The sequence below is a fragment of the Passer montanus genome, unplaced genomic scaffold, assembly GCF_014805655.1.
Source record: "Passer montanus isolate IOZ18808 unplaced genomic scaffold, ASM1480565v1 scaffold15, whole genome shotgun sequence".
NCBI lineage: Eukaryota > Metazoa > Chordata > Aves > Passeriformes > Passeridae > Passer > Passer montanus.
Genome location: NW_024362051.1, coordinates 8,967,043 through 8,984,913, shown reverse-complemented (window position 1 = coordinate 8,984,913; position 17,871 = coordinate 8,967,043). Strand labels below are relative to the sequence as shown.

Here is a 17,871-nt window from a genome sequence, read left to right as displayed (position 1 = left end):
ACTGCAATGCTGAGGACAAAGCTTCCAGCACAGAGGATGCTCAGCTGGAACAGAACACTGCAACCATTCTCTTAGCCTGTGTCACAGCACAGACATACCCTGGCTGCTCCCCATGCCTTCTGCTGGCTCCTCAGGCAGTGTCATGTCCAGTTTGCAGTCACAGTGCTCGGTTTTACATTTGTGTTCAAATAAGGCTCGACACAAGAAACCTAAAAGGCTGCTCAGAACCTTCAACACTGCAGTGCAATGACATAAGGACAAAGGCATCTGGGAGAAAACCACATTCTCAGTGAGCAGGCCAGGACTGTGGAGTAAACTCCCTGAGAAGGAAGATCTGCATAAATGCACACACAGAGGTAAAATATTAATGCCCCGAAATGGCAAAGCCAGAGAATTGCATTCAGTGCATGTATCATATTTCTATGTCCTTGCCCGTTTTATATCACAGCACAAAAGCCTTGTTTTCTGTATTCCAAAACAAAAAATATCCACAGCTAACACTTGTCTCCAAAGGAGGAGCACAGGGTAAAACAAGCCAGAGTTACTCCCCACACTGCTGCACATCCCTGGGGTGGCAGTGGGGCAGTTCCTCCCACCACCCATTCACAGGGTGCCCCTGGACTGCTCTCAGCAGGACATGAGGACAGGTCACTGTCACTCTGGAGGTGAGTTAGGAGGGGCCTTCTCACTGTAAGAGGTTAATTTTCATTTGTGTTTAATTGAGATACTTCCTCGTGGTTACAAAGATTATGGATATCATTCTACCTGTAGTTTGTTGCTGTGGTGGCAACATAAACAATTCAGCACCTCCTGTCCCACCCTTTCCTGTCCTTTTGGCAAGTTTTGGAGCTGAAGCAGTGAATTTACTCCATTAACAAAGCTTACCCACAGTAACTCAGGCTGTTGGAGGGAATTTGGCTCCATTCCCTCCCCCCTTCTACTACTCCATCAGGCTGAGCACACTTCTGGGCAGCTACCACTGAAGTTTCTTCCAAACATGAGTTTAATTTGTGTCGTACATGACAGAAGACCCAAACTGGAGCTGACCTGCTAGCATCCAGCTTATTTGTAGCTGAATAAGCAAAACAACCTTTTGCTTTCTACCTATTAGGTCAGTGACATTGATTTCCCCTGACTGCAATGGCTGCAGACCCTGATGCACAGAAAAGAGAGAATTGAAAATATACAGGTAGCTCTGGGAGCTGCTGCCTGCTGTGGAAAGTGGGATTTCATGGCTCCTTTCCTTTTCCAGGCTTGCATGATGGGCTGGCCCCTGCTGAGGCCCTGGTCCCCAGCTGTCCCCAGCTATTCACATTTCCTCCAGACACATTATCCAGGGTCGACAGAGATGAATAATTAAGTCAGAGGGATGCACTAGGACTTGTGAAGGTGACACTTGGAATATCAGCAGAAGGAGAGTGTTGCAACTCTTTTTTGTGTTCAGAGGTCTGCTCCTTTTAGCGTCAAGTCCGTGGTTCATTTGCAGTTGTCACAATCATTAATGTCATTAGCAGCTCCTGTGCTCTGAGGATGCAGATGGCACCAAGTGGCCTGAAACAGACTTCAGACCATGTGCTTGGCTAGAACTGCCTTGCCCAAAACACAGAGCACCCAACACAATCCTCTTATGGGAATAAACCACACGGGACTCCATTTTCTTCATGGTGGAAAAAGGCTATTCTTTATTCAAATAACTCATTTTTATACAGTTTTACAGACCTTGTGTGGGACTCCAATTGGTCAGTAGTTTTCTTGCCAACTTTTATTGGTTAGTCACAAGTTGTTATCCTGTATTGATTGGTCACTCAAACCCCTGGTGTGTACATGCAGGGAAAGTTGTTCATAAGAGACAGTTTTCATGTTTCTATCTAAGGTGTAAAAACAGTTTATACAGCTGCTGGTTGTTTTTACCCAGGAATAGATTGTTATGTTAAACTGCTCCCACCAGATTTGCTTCACATGAGAACTTGCAAAGTGCTAGCTTTGACAAGGCCAGCACTGGTTCCAGGGGAGCAGGCTTGATTTTATGAAGCCTTTCTTTATGATTTTTCTACCTCACTGCAACATCCTCTCCCAACCCTCCAGTGCCTCTGGACACCACGAGAGTTGTGTCCTTGCTGACAAGAGGCTGTAGGTTCACAGTCAAGTGAGCTCTTGAGGCAGCAGCATCAGAAAGTCTCTCCTACACAGGCACCCTTCAACTCCAGAGCTCTGTGCTCTCCAGATGGAAAGAACAGAGCTGGTGGCAGAGTCAGGGGAGCCTCTCACCAAGTGCTTGCAGCAGGTAGCAGACAGCAGCAAGCACATCAGACACCCTCCATTAACTGTGTCCTAATAAAAGTCTTCAAAGTACATTTATATTAGAAAGGCAGCAAATAAACCCTTAATCATGAGAAGGACTATTCATTTGGGCCTGGGCAGTGGAATTGGTTTATTATATGCTGCTCTTCAGACGCAGTCTGCCTCTATACTTAGAAAATGTCAATTAATTTATGGTTGTGGAGCTTTCATCCCTCTCCTGATAGCTGGCACATCCTCTCTCCATTTCAATTTGTTGGCTCACTTTCTTATGTGAAAGTCAGAAGAAAAGGAGCATGGGAAGATGTTGGTCAGACAGGGAGAAGAGAAACTGCCCCTAATTTTCCAGTAGTGTCTGAACTCAGTCTCAGCAGCCAGCCTTGACCTGGGGAATTTATGGTTATGGAGCAAGTATAATTTTGCATAGTGCTGAGGGACTACCTTCAATTAAGGAAGATGGTCACCCTATAAAATCTGTTGCCTTTATGGCATTTTGACATTAGAGAGGGGAACCCAGAATGCCCAGGATTAGGAGAGCAGACTTCATGCACATCCATCTCCTGCTCACAAACTCTAACCAAGGGCAGCTGCTCCCATCAGCTCATCTGAGTTATCCTTGTATTAGCAGACACACATGGAATTTCTCTTTCATGGGCAATCTGTCTCCCTGTATCTTTTCCTTTTCCTTTCCCAGTGCTGGGGGAACTACAGATAGTCACAATATGGGACAGTCCAGCACTGAAAGGAAGCTGGTTTCAGTTTCTTTCCCCCCTGGAACCTCCTGCTGCTGACAGTGGCCATTCTGCTTTCCATCCTTGCCTCTGCAGCCCCAGGGTCCAGACAGAGAGGTCCTGGCCCTTCCCACACAGCTGACAATTGCTGTAACAGAGGGATGCACGGACAGGCAGCTGCTCATGCTATGCCATAGCTGTAAGATACAAAGCTAAAAATTAATAACAGTTCCTTGAGGAATAATACCAAAACCACTTGGCACAGCTTGGGAGCCATAGGCCTGGACGTGGTCTGGCTCATTTCAGGATGGTTTTAGTGTGTGCTCCCCAGCTGCCAGCGCCTTGAGTCTGCTCTGAGCTCTGCTGTGTGTCTGTGTGCAGGACTACAGGGTGAACATCTTCCTGCGGCAGCAGTGGAACGACCCCCGGCTGGCCTACAACGAGTACCCCGACGACTCCCTGGACCTGGACCCCTCCATGCTGGACTCCATCTGGAAGCCTGACCTGTTCTTTGCTAACGAGAAAGGAGCCCATTTCCACGAGATTACCACGGACAACAAGCTGCTGAGGATCTCCCGGAATGGCAACGTCCTCTACAGCATCAGGTGAGGAGACTCCACCAAGGTCGTCCAAGCCTTTGGGCATGCTGTTGGAAAAGGGAAATTTAGGGATTTTTAAGGTGTGAGATCATTCAATTAGCAGTGATGAAGCAATGTGGTGGGAAAGTATTTTATTTGCAGGGTGCTTCGATGAAGGAAGGACTGATAAACTTGATCTATGTTCTTAGAAGGCTAATTTCTTATTGTACGATACTTTATTATATTAAAGAACACTATATTATACTAAATAATACAGAAAGGGTACTATATTATATTATACTAATAATACAGAAAGGGTACTTATAGCAGGCTAAAAAGATAATGAAAACTCGTGACTCTCTCTAGAGTCTCGACACAGCTTGGCACTGACTGGCTAATAAGTCAAAATAACTCACAGCAGAAACCAATAAAACAATCACCTGTGGATATACAATTTCTAAGCACATTTTAAAAGCATAAAACACAGGAGAAGTAAATGAGATAATTATTGGTTTGTTTTTTTCTCTGAGGCTTTTCAGCTTCTCAGGAGAAAAATCCAGGGTGAAGGGATTTTTCAGAAAATGTGAATGTGACAGAAAGGGACCTTTGCTAAAGCATATTGAGACTTGGTCTGGGATGGAATTTAATTCATCTTCACCTCTTTCAGTTCAAGGACTTCTGCTTGTAGATTCCTTAACATCCCTCATGTAAAATTACTTCAGAAATCTTGTGCTTGTAGAAGCCTAAAACCAGCTGTGCTGTGTGAAAACAGTAGAAGCTCATGAACACTCTGTTTTCCAAACTGCAGCATTTCCTGACCCAAAAAAAATAAAAATCAGGAAAAATGCTAAGTAGAGCCCCATGGCTTTGTCTCAGCTTAGCTGTTCCCAGATATCCTTTTATTGCTAGATCCAGGATTACACCAGCAAAATTGAACTAATTACACTGAATTTCCCAGAGGAAATCAACCTTAGCCCCCACCTTCACTTCCAACCCTATTCACACTTTATTTTAAACCAATGAAATTAAGATCAAACTCCACTGGCTTAGACTGGGAAAGTTTAACTCTGTATTGAAGATCTTTTACCTCATGTGTAATGTAAATTTGCCTGTGGAACACACACCCCATCCCACACTGCAGCTCCCAGGGGCAGCAATGGGAAGGAAAAGCAGTGTGGAGCTGTAAAATGGGAAATAAACAGCTTAATGCTGCAAAGTGGATGGCCTCCATCAAACACCAAGGTGCTTCCAGCCCCAAGGCCTGATGGCCAAAACAACGAGAGAATTGCCACGTGTGTTGGCTGAATGGGGAAACCTCACAGTTCTTTGTTTTAAAAACCAGACAAGGAGAAAAACTAACAGCAGCAGCTTGGCAGTGAGCATGGCACAGAGCCCTGTTCCAGGGGTCTGCAGGGGCAGAGGGGCACAGGGTGCCCAGCCCTGGGGTTGCTCTGCCAAGAAGAGCAATGACTCAGCAGGGAGCATGGGAAAATCACCATTTTCAAGGCAAAACGTGAAAATATTTCAGTTCTTGTTTAAAAAGAACAACTTTCCTATCTCACTCATCTCTGAATGAAAATATAGGTTTCTTTATAAGTACATTTTCCTGTGAAAATTAAAAATAAAGAAGAGCGCACTGTAAATTCAAAGAGTTTCCAGAAGGAGAAATAGTCTTTCCCTTCAAAATAAAAAAATCTCTATAGTGTGCTCTGCCATTTTCTAACTGGTTCTTTGCTACTGCTAGCAATAATCAAACTCCAGGCAAGGCATTTACAAGAAGGTGGACATTGTCACATCTTCTGTCCCAACATGCCTCCAAACTCAAGCTGAGAATTTCTAACAACATAAGATTTTAAAGTATCTTTCCTTCCTGATAAGTTTCTTGTAGGTCTGATGATAGAAAAATTCAATTTTTCTCCCCTGGGTAATTCTGCTATTTCTAGATCAAGGCAAAAAGCTGAAAACCCTAAACACTTCAGGAAACAGCATTTGCAACATTATCAAACCAAATAACTCAAGTCTAACTATCTGGAGCAAATAATTTAGTATCAGCTTGTTGAACCAACCAAACATTTTAAGCATAGATCATGGTTCAGAGCAGCACAGCAATATAACACAGAAAATGCAGCCTGCACCTAATGGAAAATGGAGACAGAAATAGAGGTCTCAGGGGCTCTGCAGGAATTCAGGAAGGTACAGGAGTTCATATTGGCTTATCACAAGGCATTTTCCCTGCAGAAAATTCCACTGAAGTATTTCTTTCCCCACACACAAACATATGATCTTGATCACACTTCTTTGTGGTGGTTTTTTGTCACACCAATGTTCTGTTCAGAGACTTATGAGCAGTGTCAGTCTCTAGAAATGCCTCTAGGGTTCCAGCTTGGGCTCTCTGCTGACCCAGCCTGCTGTGAACCTGAGGCAGGACAGGAAAAGCAGCAAAACTGTTTGTGAGGGAACTCAGTCTCAAACAGACATCACTGCGATGGAACGAGCAGCAGGCTCTGCTGGGAATGCTGTCACAGACCCACATGTTCAGCATTTCTGGCGCTTTCCAGCTCCAGAGTGAGAGCACAGGCAGGAGGAGGTGATGATCAGTCATGCCCCCAGCTCAGCCCCCAGCAGTGCCCACTGTTTGCCACTCCTGTGCTCTCTTCTCTCCTCAGGATCACGCTGACTCTGGCCTGCCCCATGGACCTGAAGAACTTCCCCATGGACGTCCAGACGTGCATCATGCAGCTGGAAAGCTGTGAGTCCTGTGCACATTTCAGAGAGGAGAAAACCTCTTTTCCCTGCTGCTCTCCCCTGCCATCTCCTTTCCCAGCTGCAGCCCATCCCCAGCCCAGCCTTCACTGGAGTCTTGCTCGAGAACCTCTTGCTCAGGATTTTCCATTCATTCAGCCTATGTGACATTTGCTAGAGAAGCCAAACCTCAAAAGATCCCATGTGAGGAGCCCTGGCTTGCTCATTTTACATTGGCCTTTCACTTTGCAGGAGAGGTGAAAGTGCTTTCAGCTGCAAGTGGGATTTTTTTCTCTGCATGAACATCTGCCACTTGTACATGTTGCCTATCCCAAAGGAGGGAAAGATGATAAGCTTCCAGAGAAAGCAGTCAAGTTGGAAACAGTAGAAAACAGTTCAGCAAGCCAAATTCAAGGAAAAAATGTTATTTATTGCAGAAAATCCATTGCAGCTCCAGTGGAGGTTGTTGCCCTTGCCCTTACCAAAAGAACAAGCAGTTTTGCCTCAACCCAAATCCCATTCATGACAGCACTGTCAGGAAGGCCAGGATGCACCCCTGCCTCCAAGCTCTCTCCTGCAACACTGTCCCTTTCCAGATCAGTATTTGGTGTGATTCATGTGCCTTTTGTCCCTTCCTCTCAACAGTTGGCTACACAATGAATGATCTCATATTTGAGTGGCAAGAAAAAGGAGCAGTGCAAGTTGCTGACGGGCTGACATTGCCTCAGTTTATCCTCAAAGAAGAAAAAGACTTGAGATACTGCACCAAGCACTACAACACAGGTCAGTGCTGTTAACCCTTAACTGAGGGGTTCAGTGGAGAGGAATTCAGGGCTGTGCATTTGCCAGAATCTCTTGCTCTGTCTGATGACAGACTGGCCTCGTCCCACACTTCCAGAGATAACAGGCATGTGGAAACTATATATATAGCAAATGAAAAGCTAATGGACATAAATGTGCAAAACCCTCCTGTCCCCGGTAACATCTGCATCAATTCAATGGTGTTTGGCTGGGATCTTCTCTCCTAGAACCTTCTTTTGTCTTTGAAATTTAAGTGACAAAGGACATACTGCCAAAAGGGTTTTCTTTGCTGTGTTAATGTTCGCAGAATCCTGGAATGGTTTGGGTTGGGAGGGACCTTAAAGACCATATTGCTCCAACCCCCTGCCATGGGTAGGGACAGTTTTCACTATCCCAGGTTGCTCCAAGCCCTGTTCAGCCTGGCCTTGAACCCTTCCAGGGATCCAGGGGCAGCCACAGCTGCTCTGGGCAACCTGTGCCAGGGCCTCCCCACCCTCACAAGGAATAATTTTTTCCTAATATCTAATATAAACCTTCTCTCTTTCAGTTTGAAGGCATTTCCCTTTGTCCTATCACTACATGCCCTGGGCAACAGCTGCTCATTTCCTCCCCTAACAAGGCTCTGGTTTAGGCAACACAAGGAAAAGGAAAATCCCCAGACACTGGCTGAGAGCAGGAGGCTCACTGTGCCTTACCAATAACCTCCCATGTGTCTCCCATCCTCCTCAGGCAAGTTCACCTGCATAGAAGCTCGTTTCCACCTGGAGAGGCAGATGGGCTATTACTTGATCCAGATGTACATCCCCAGCCTTCTCATTGTCATCCTGTCCTGGATCTCCTTCTGGATCAACATGGATGCTGCACCTGCTCGTGTGGGCCTGGGGATCACCACCGTGCTCACCATGACCACGCAGAGCTCTGGCTCCCGAGCATCACTGCCCAAGGTGGGGAACACCCCTGGACACCAGGGAGATCGTGCCCCTTTTGGGGACAGCACCTAAGGAAATCCCTGCACAGATCCTCCTGCTGCCTTTGCACAATTCCTGTGTAAGGACAAACAGAGCAAATTCCAGCCCCATCCTGAAAATTTTTTATATTCTCTATGACTAGCAGCAAAACTTCCCCTAAGATTCAGCACTCACCACAACTCCCAGTAACCAGGAGCTGTACTTTACAAATCCCTGCAAAAACCACACATGGACTTGTACTCTACATTTTAGCTTTTTAGTCACTTGACCATCCTACTTTTATAACAGTACTGAATTTCCCTTTATGAAGGGCTTCTGGCATTGTGGATTACTGTTTTCCTTGCATATAAACAATCACAATCAAGGCCTGAATAAATTAAAAGCTGTGGAATTATTGCTACTTAAGACCCCATGAGGAGTTTCAGTGTCCTGATAAGGCATTGACATTAATGAGTTAGATTCTGGTATCCAAGAACAGATGTCAGCCAGGTAAAACACCAACTAAAAATGCATTTGGGTAAGGAAGCCAGCCCATTTCTGTCTCTTTTTCTGACTCCTAGGTGTCCTATGTGAAGGCCATAGACATCTGGATGGCTGTGTGCTTGCTGTTTGTGTTCTCTGCCCTTCTGGAATATGCTGCCGTCAACTTCGTGTCTCGGCAGCACAAAGAGCTGCTCAGGTTCAGAAGGAAGAGGAGGCATCATAAGGTAATACATAAAGCATGAAGGACACAGTGAAATCTGTCCCAGCAGAATGCCATGGTCAGCTGAACCAAGCCACTAGCCCCCAGAGAAGTCCCCAGGGTCTGGTCAGATGTTAAGGAGGCTCACACTCCAAAAAGCAGAGCTGCCTCAATGGATTGTGCCTGCTCTAACAGCCTGCTGACCCCAGGAGTCCAGCAAGCTGGGTTTTGCTAGCCAAAAGTGTTGTTCTCAACAGGACAAGTGTCACACAGCAATGTTCTGGTGTGAGCTGTCCTCCCCAGAAGCTGCAGCCAGGGCTGGGGGAGGCAGGCAGGGCGGTGTGAGGGGTGTCTGTCAGAGAGCAGCACCCACATCACAACAGCCTGCAGCAGCCCCGAGGTAAGTGACACCTCTTTTGTCTCTGCCATCTCCATGTCCAAAAGCATCTGCTTCTCAGACTGACTGCAAATTCCTCCTGGAAGGAAAGAGCTTTATTCTGAGCCTTAGCCTGCTCCATGCTTACCTGCCGTGGCTGATCCCAATCCCAACCTGAGCATGCACGCAGCTCTGACAGCTCCCCAGCCTGGCCTCCAACAGCAAAGGTCTCACCTCACAGATCACGTTAAAAAGAAACATAAAGGTGGCTGTGATCACAAGGCCAAAGGCACCTAAGAATTGTCCCTATATAACTGGTAGAATCAGGAAAGGGGTTAGCAAAATTTCAGCACCAGGCCCAAGAGGCTGCCCTTGAGAGAGCATTAAAAACCAGTACATTTTCTAGGAGACAAAAAACAAAGGCAATTTTGCTGATGCAAATCTTAAGAAAACCTGTAGGTGACTACCAAGGTCTGGTGTAAATATTCCTCATGGGTATTTGTCTACTTTCCATGATCCATCCCATCCAGAAACCTTCTCCCATTCCATTGTTTCACTGTCCCAGCCACTAAAAGTCTTTCCCCTGTCCTGCACTAGTTCACAGTGCATGCTTGCAGAACTGCTACCATTCCAGGAGGAAGTGGAGGCTGAGGGGCAGGAATCCCTGTATTTTTCTAGATTTATCTGCAAAACAGGAGATAACTGTTCATTTTTGCTCAACCCAGTCAGGACCAGGGATTAAAAGTGTTGGACAAATGCAAGGGAAAAGAAGTAACAGATGAGACCCTCAGCACCCACTGATTTTGTTTGACCAGAACAGGGCTCTGCCTCCCAAAATCAACAAAGCTTTGGTTCAGAAGATGCAGCTGAACAGAGGCAGAGCTAAACCCACCCACATGGGTGCCTCCATGGTGGATTTATCTCTTCATCTGGATTCAAGCATCCCGTCTGTGGATCTGTGCTGTTGTATGCAGATCAGTCTGTTGATAAAACAGTAAGAAGGAAAAGAAAGTCACTAATACACAGACCAGTTTAAGAGATATTTGCCAGAGCTGTTCCACAGAACACAAGGCTGTGAGCACAGTCCCTGCTCAACCTCACAGCCATTTAATTGGAGCAAAGCATAAACAAAAACACTTGCAAAAGCTAAGTGAACAAGGTTTGCAGGCTCATCAGAAAACTAAGCTGACTGCTAATATGTAAATGGGCTAATGCAGCTGCCAAAGGCACTAATTGCTCTGTCCTGATGTCCTGACTTGTCTGGGTAGCTCTGACTGATTTATGCATGACACACCAGGCTAAAAAAAGTGACATGTTGCAGTGGTATGGACCAGTCTGGTTAACATGACACCATCATTGGACCCACATGGAGTGCATTTGGAATATATTTCCGTGGAGTGTATTTCCCAGTGTGGCTGGTGATCTTTGCCTTTCTCCTTTGACATGGCACCTTGAAAAAGGCACTGTTGTCTTCTCTAACCCTGCTACACCACTCACCAAAACAAAGCCACAGTGGCCAAAACAATGTCACAGCCAGTGGCCCCTCAGCAATGAAAAGATAAAAAAATTCAGTAAATTAAGGATTGAGTGGTTTAGGCTAAGCCAGACACAGGCCAGTGTTTGTTTGTGCAATGGGGCAGAGGCAGTTTTACCTGAACCCCTACATTACAGACATGATGAGAAGGTCCAAGTATTGCTGAACCCCTACATTACAGACATGATGAGAAGGTCCATAAGCTCTGAGTATTGCAGAAAGCCAGATCTTTATTTTATTTGGGTAGTTTTGTTTTGCTCAGATATGGCAGTGTCCTCTGTGTTCTGCTCCTCATCTCATGCAGCTGCCCATGGGATGCAGGGGCCATCCAGAAAAGACACTCTTCAAAGGACAGGGGAAGGGGCAGCAGGGCACAGGGGGCAGGCAGCTACAAGGGAGGGAGCTGCTAGATCAGTGTTGGGGGTCACAGCACGGATCAGCCTCTGCTAATGAGTAATTAGTGCCACTGCTCTACAATTTGCCTTGGTGACCTGAAGTTAAGAGACTTCAGATTCTGACTCTGCCTTTGCAAATCACTGCTTGAATTACTTGGACCAAACTTAGTTTTCTCTGTCATTACATCCCTGTGTTCAATAAAATAAGGCTCAATCATTCTGGGGTTCCAGCAAAGCTTTCACAGAAAAACCCCAAATAACAACACTGTTTGCCTTTAGATTAGCACACAAATTCTATTTTTCTCAATAATTGGCATTACCACAAGCAGCCATGTCTTACCACTGGCCCACAGAAGGACACTTCAGTTCCTCACCTAAAAGCTGGCTCCTGGGGATGGCTGTGGGTGCCGTGGGCAGGCGAGTGAGGGCTGGTTGCACGCTGCCTGCAGAGCTCTTTTCCTGGACAGCTCCTGGCTCCTGCACATCCATGTAACTCTGTAGGAAGCAGCTGCAGCTTTGGCTACGTGAGTTACATGGAGCCCACTCCTTCTGGGCAAGCTGAAACTGCACAGGCAAAGCAAAGAAGGTGCTGATAGGAGGTGGGGGGGATAGGGAGAGGCAGAAGCAAAACAGGGGATGCAATTGGAAAAATGAAAGCAGTGCCACAAACCCTTCAATAGGTCAAAGACCTCGACGGGGTGGAAGTCAGTCCTGTTCTCCACAGGGTGCCTGGATCCCCTGATTTGCATCTGTGCATCACACAGCTGGCACCCCTCTATAAGGCTGATCTCCCAAGAGCAGGGGGTTTGCCCAAGGGTGCCAAGGATGGGGCATGGTGGGAGCACCTTTCCCGTGCAGAGCAGGACGCTGTCAGCGGAGAGCCTTATAGCGAGGGTGCACTGTCTATATCTCATTTTAAGTAGAGTCCCATGCTCAATCTGTTCCAGGAGGACGAAGCTGGTGAAGGCAGGTTCAACTTCACCGCCTACGGGATGGGGCCAGCCTGTCTACAAGCCAAGGATGGCATCTCTGTCAAGGGAGCCAACAACAACAACACGGCCAACCCGGTGCCGCCGCCGTCCCGCTCCCCCGAGGAGATGAGGAAGCTCTTCATCCAGAGAGCCAAGAAGATCGACAAGATCTCCCGCATCGGCTTCCCCATGGCCTTCCTCATCTTCAACATCTTCTACTGGATCATCTACAAGATAGTCCGCAGAGAGGACGTGCACAACCAGTGAGGGGAGGGGAGCAGGCGGGAGGGAGCGAGCAGTCCTTTATATATGTGCAATAGCAATGCAGCAATGCATGAATTTAAGAATGCGGCAATATCTACTAAAAAAAAAAAAAACAAAAAAAAGGGGAGGGGGGCTGGGAGGGACTTTTAATCATGTGAACTGAGGGTATCTGGCACAGGGAGAAGAAAAGAAGTTCTTGATCTGGGGAGTGCAGGGTGGGAGTTAGTTTTACAGCATAGGAAGATGTGGATTGCTCCAGCAATCCAAGCAGTGTAATATAGTAATATATATTCATGCTTAATTATAATGCAAAAAGAAAACAAAAGAAAAAAAAAGACCAACAAAAAAATTTCCTTTTTTAGCCTATTAACAGCTTAGATTCTCAAGTCACTGGAATGATTCATGATTCCATGTGCAGAAACTACTGCAATTATGCTTTATCTGACTTTTGCTATAGAAAGGCCATTCCAGTCAAGCACGTGGGGGAAAAAACCTAACAAAAGGGGAAAAACACCTCAAGAAAATCATTCTCTAGGTTTTGCACTTTGAAAACTGGATAGATGGGGAAACTTAAGAAAGAGGCTGTGGATTGCTGTTTATTTTATATATTTACTTTTTTTAGTCACGGGTTTGCCGATCAAACACTTTGTGACTTTTGCATAGAGGAAAGCAAATACATTATCTCTGTCATCCCCACCAGAGAGCATCCAAAGGAAACCCGAGAAGGACATCAGGGCCTTCATCAGAAATCACAGGTACCTTCTGTCCTTTTAAACAACCTGGCAGGATTCAAGTCCCAGGAGGCAGAAATGTTATTCAGAACACTAGAAACGATGAAGGATTTTTAAAATAGTTCTTTTCTGTTTGTTCTTTTTTTTTTTCCAAACCCCTTTCCGCCATGTTTGTTTACAATGGGGGATGGAAGCAATTGTATTTAAAATATAGAGAAAACAGGCATCTTGATGCCTTGTTTTGACAGGACCGGGCGTGTGGCAATACTGTCAGTAAGGGGGGTGGGGGGCAGGTGTGTATAGAGAGAGCAGCTTTTATTTTCTGACATTTCATAGCAGTTATATTAATAGTGAAGCTGGGCCAATGGACCCAAAATTCTATTTTTGTATCTATTTTGGTGCTGCATTTACCTTGAACACGGATGGGAAGATGGAGCAGGCTGCTTTGCCCCTCTCTGCTGCCTGGCAGAGAGATGGGGGAGGCTGGCACAGCTTGGTGGGGATGGGGACAGGGGGGAGGGAGGTGGGAAGGGGTGAGCAAAGGGGTTTCTCTTTGCCCAAGAGGTAGCACAGGTTGGCATTGGTGTTTGGGGTGGGGAGAAATGTGCCAAGCACCTCTAGGGTGTTACTTGAAAGCCTGGCTAGGGGCCTGTGGGCAAGCCAAGGGCTTGATGTCCCACTTGTCCCTCTGGGCCCCTGGGTGTGAGCTGGCTGCAGCACCCATGGGGACTCCGTTGTGTTTGTTTGCACTTTAGGGAGAGAGGTGGAAGAGAGCACCAAGGAAGAGACAATCAGTCTGCACTGAAGCACTTGGGGTCAGGTCTGGGTTAGGCTCCAAAGAACGCAGAGAGAAAAGTGACACCCACAGGGTGCATCCACCCTCCTCCCTCTCCTGCCCAGGATGGGAGCAGAGCTGAGCTGGGCTGTGGATCTGCTGCTTGCTGGGAGCACACAGCTCCCTCCTGCAGAGGCTGCAGGAGCTCACAGCAAAGTGCCCCGGGGCACTGCCAGGTCCAGCCCGGCCAGGTCAGCAGCACCCAGGCCTGGGATGGGAGGGTGAAGTCATGCTTAGCCATGGGTGTCTCAACCAGCACAGAAAGGATAAGGTGAGAGGACAAGGGAGCCTGGGACCTGCAGCTGTCCTGCACAGGGATGATGCCAGGAGAATAACACCAGAGAAAACACCAGGGCTTGCAGGGGCTGGGTAGAGGGACATCCATCTCCACAGCTGCCATTCAGCACCTTTCACCAGCACTAAAAACACTTTAGTTTAAGAGGAAAAAAAATTTTTAAAAAGAAAAAAAAAAAAAAAAAAAAAAAAGGAAAGAAAGAAACAAAGGACAAAAATAGCAAGAGGAAAAAAAGAAGAAAAAAATATAAAAACCACAGCTGTCACTGTGTGGACAAGGGCAAATGTTTTGGCAAAGGCCACCCAGTTTTCTGAGTCCCTTTGTAGTGCTGAGGCAGGGACAGGTCACCAGGTCACGCAGTGGGAGCATGAGCCAGCACATCAGCCCTTCCCTCCGCTGGAGCAGCAGAAAACCTGTGGGCTGAGGATCTCTCCTTCCGCTGGCAGACGGTGCTTTCCCAGGCAGGGAGATCTCAAGCAGAGGCGTTATTTGATGCTGGGGCAACGTCCCGAGTCTTGGCTGGAGCCCAAGTCTGCTGCTGGCTCTGGGCTTTTTTGCTGAATTATTGAGCTCTCCCCGCGTGCGCAGGGCCGGCTGTGCCAGCTGCGGTTTGCGATTGCTTCAAACGCCGTGTCCTTGTCTGAGATGAAAGGCAAATCCAGGGAATTTCCTTCCCTGCCCGGCAGCACAGCAGAGGCTTGGCAACCCACATACCACAGCTCCTTCCTCGTGCAGGTGAATGACCTCAAATTGCTGTCATTTGGGTAAAAACAGCCCTGTCTCACTGCCTGGACCTTGCACTTTGGATTGGGGCAATCAGGCTGTGGCTCACACACCTTCTGTCCCCCCAGGCTACCTGGGCTGGCTCTCCAGGGCACAGCAAGGCTCCTTCCTAAAGGAGCTGCCTGTAGCTGAGCAAATCCCACCCCCCATCTTCCCACCTAGCTGAGCTTTGGTCCTACATCAAACCCAAGCACCGAGGGCAGGTGCAGAGCAAGGAGGAGGAAGGCATTTCCATTTCCATTTCATTCTGCTCCAGCTGTACATCAGAGAGTCCCGTGTTCATCCCACACCTCCTGGGTGCAGATGCAGTTATGTCACAGCTGCTGCTTCACTAGAGCTCCAGTGCCACTTCCTGGCACAGAATAAGGCATGTAGGGACTAAAAATCATCAGGAAGATGCTGTTTGTTGCCCATACCACAGCTGCCAGTGGAGCCCATGGAAGTTTAGGGACTGAAATAAGAGTCACACTCTTTACCAGCCTGCCTTGGCTTCCAGTTGAGCTTTGCCAAGCTCTGGGCACGTTTGATGCTCACCATGAGCAGTGTTATTTTCTCTTCCTTAAGCTGCCAGTTTCCATCTGGGCCATTTTGCAGCCCCAGGGCTGCCTGCAGGGTGACAGTGAGCAGCACTCACACCCCACCAGGAAACACACGGGAACCTTGGTGAAGGTGTGACAGTGCTGAGATAACTGTCCCAGGGATGTCCTGCCAGAGAGTTTCACCACCCAGACAAGACTTTAGACTGTCCCTGGCAGGTCTGGGTAGTTTTCAAAATCAAACGTTTTCCTCCATCTGTATCAGGTTGTGTTTAGTCTCTGTATTGCAAAAGAACTCGTTTTGATAAGTTATCTCATCTTTAAAGCAGGCTGCTTTAATGGTGCCAGCAATTATGTTCATCAGTAAGAATGCACAGGGTTTGATATTGCAGGGTAACTTCCCAGTATATTGGTGGAATTTAACTCCATAATTGTTATTTTTCCTTAAGAATGAGGCTCAGAAGCAAAATCTCTGAATAAAACAGCAGTTGTCTGGCAGTAAAGAGAGAAAACTGGGTCCTAATTCACTTGGCTTCTTTGCAAAAAGAAAGCTTTATCCCAAATATTATTTCCAGATGTTGCTGGAAACATATTGCTTTTTGAGCAGGAATTCTTTTTCCTTACGCATAAATATAATTGTCCAGAGTAAAATTGTCCAGCTTAATATATTTTGATCAGGTACAGGAGTTCCTCCCACTTTAATACTTGATCCATCTGGGATTTCAGTGCCATGGAAGCCAGAGAGGTGCTGAAGAGGCTCCAGGACAGAGCAGTGAGCACGTGGGCTGCTGCAATCTGCAGAGCTCAGCCTTGGCCTTGGCCAAGCACCAGCTGCCTGGGAACACTCAGGTCATTCCCTCCATGGCTCTGGTGGTGCCCTAATTCTCCTGTCCTAGAAGACTTTGCTTGTCAGGCCTGGGGGACTTGGCTTCTAAAACTATCAAACAGTTTCAAATGCTGAATAATCTCATATTCTCCAAACAAGAATGTTTTTTGGCTTTGTTTTCCTCAGACTTTTCTGGAAGCTTTTTCTTATTCTTCTGAAGATCTTTCATTTTACAAAGCAAAGATAATTCAAATTACACTGTTGGCTTCCCTTTATCTTGACTATGATTTAAAGACTTCATTTCCCAGTGCTGGTAGGGAAAAAAAAAACCTTAGAAGCATTTACAATGTATATTTATGAAAAGAAAGGAACATATGAAAGGAGAAAAGGCTGTTTTCAGTGGTGCCATATATTTCAAAGGTTGTATACAATCATATCTTTGTACTGTACTACCATTACTTAATAAAACATAGTTCTTAACCCTGTGCCAAAGACAGACAATCTCTTTCAATACGCTATTCCTTGCTCCAAAACCTTGATACTGGCAGCAGTGCACAGCACAATGTGGATCCCAGTACCTCAAACCCCAATCCTGCTCCAGCACCCCACAGAGTTCAGCTCAGCAAAGGAATTATCTGATCTATTCCCAGCTTGGAAGCACCCACACATTCCTGTCTTCTTCTCAAAAGGAGGTGGATGGAAGGGGCATCTTGTGCTGCTCCTGCACCAATGGTTTTCCATTATTTGCATGGAGTGTACTAGTTAAGTAGAAAATTGAGATACTTGATTGTTCTTCAGAGTGCTAGGATGAGCACCAAAGCAGAAGTTAATAGTCATTAATTTTAGCATCTTAAATTACTTCAGGTTCTTTAAGTCTTCCCATTCCCTTCTTCCTTTCTCCTTTACAATTATTTCTTAAGGGCAGTTGCACATCTCTTGCTCAAATGAACCTGCACGAGCCTCTCACTTCATTCGAGTCTAATGCACTTTTCTGTATTCATCTCCCTTTTCTTCATTCCTGTGGGGCTCAGTTCCTCAGCACTGCAGACTTTGAAGGGCCTGAGATTGGTGTCTTGGCAAAATATGGCACTAAAACCATTCCATGGTGACAGCTCCTAGGGAAGAGCTCTCATGGCCAGCCATGCATGGAGATGACTCCTGGGGAATGCCAAGGTGGCCACTGAGAGCTTTCTTGACTGTGCTCTGTGACAGAAAGCAGGGTCAATGAGAGGGAATTCAGTCTCTGGCTGTTATTCCTGTACAGCTCCTTGTTTTACACTGATCCAGCTATACAGCAGCTGCTTATGGGAAACCAGCTCCTTGCGTTCTCTGTCTCCTACCGTGGTGTGGAGCAGAGGCCCCCACCAGAAATCAGCTGCAGTGAACCAGGCAGGGTGGAAGGAGCTGTTGCACTTTGAGCAGAGCACCCACTGAGAGCTCCAGCTCTGCCTGCAGCTGTTTGCAGTGGCTGAGACCTTCTGTGAGAGCAGCTGGCATGAGCAGCCCTGGGGTGATGCCCTCAGGT

At 46.8% G+C, this 17,871-nt stretch overlaps 1 protein-coding gene across 2 annotated transcripts in view; it reads left to right on the top strand.

The window, feature by feature from the left end:
• The window catches only part of GLRA1 (glycine receptor alpha 1), a 37,081-nt gene extending 24,738 nt beyond the window's left edge, over positions 1 to 12,343 (top strand). The window contains exons 4-9 of one of the 2 annotated variants that reach the window (XM_039701534.1): positions 3,411 to 3,634; positions 6,274 to 6,356; positions 6,995 to 7,132; positions 7,880 to 8,094; positions 8,679 to 8,825; positions 12,053 to 12,343. In XM_039701534.1, the coding sequence (XP_039557468.1) occupies positions 3,411 to 3,634; positions 6,274 to 6,356; positions 6,995 to 7,132; positions 7,880 to 8,094; positions 8,679 to 8,825; positions 12,053 to 12,343 (1,098 nt within the window). Of the gene's footprint in view, positions 1 to 3,410; positions 3,635 to 6,273; positions 6,357 to 6,994; positions 7,133 to 7,879; positions 8,095 to 8,678; positions 8,826 to 12,028 lie in introns of both variants that reach the window. The other variant, XM_039701533.1, reaches the window with a different exon arrangement.
• The last annotated feature ends 5,528 nt before the right edge of the window (positions 12,344 to 17,871 follow it).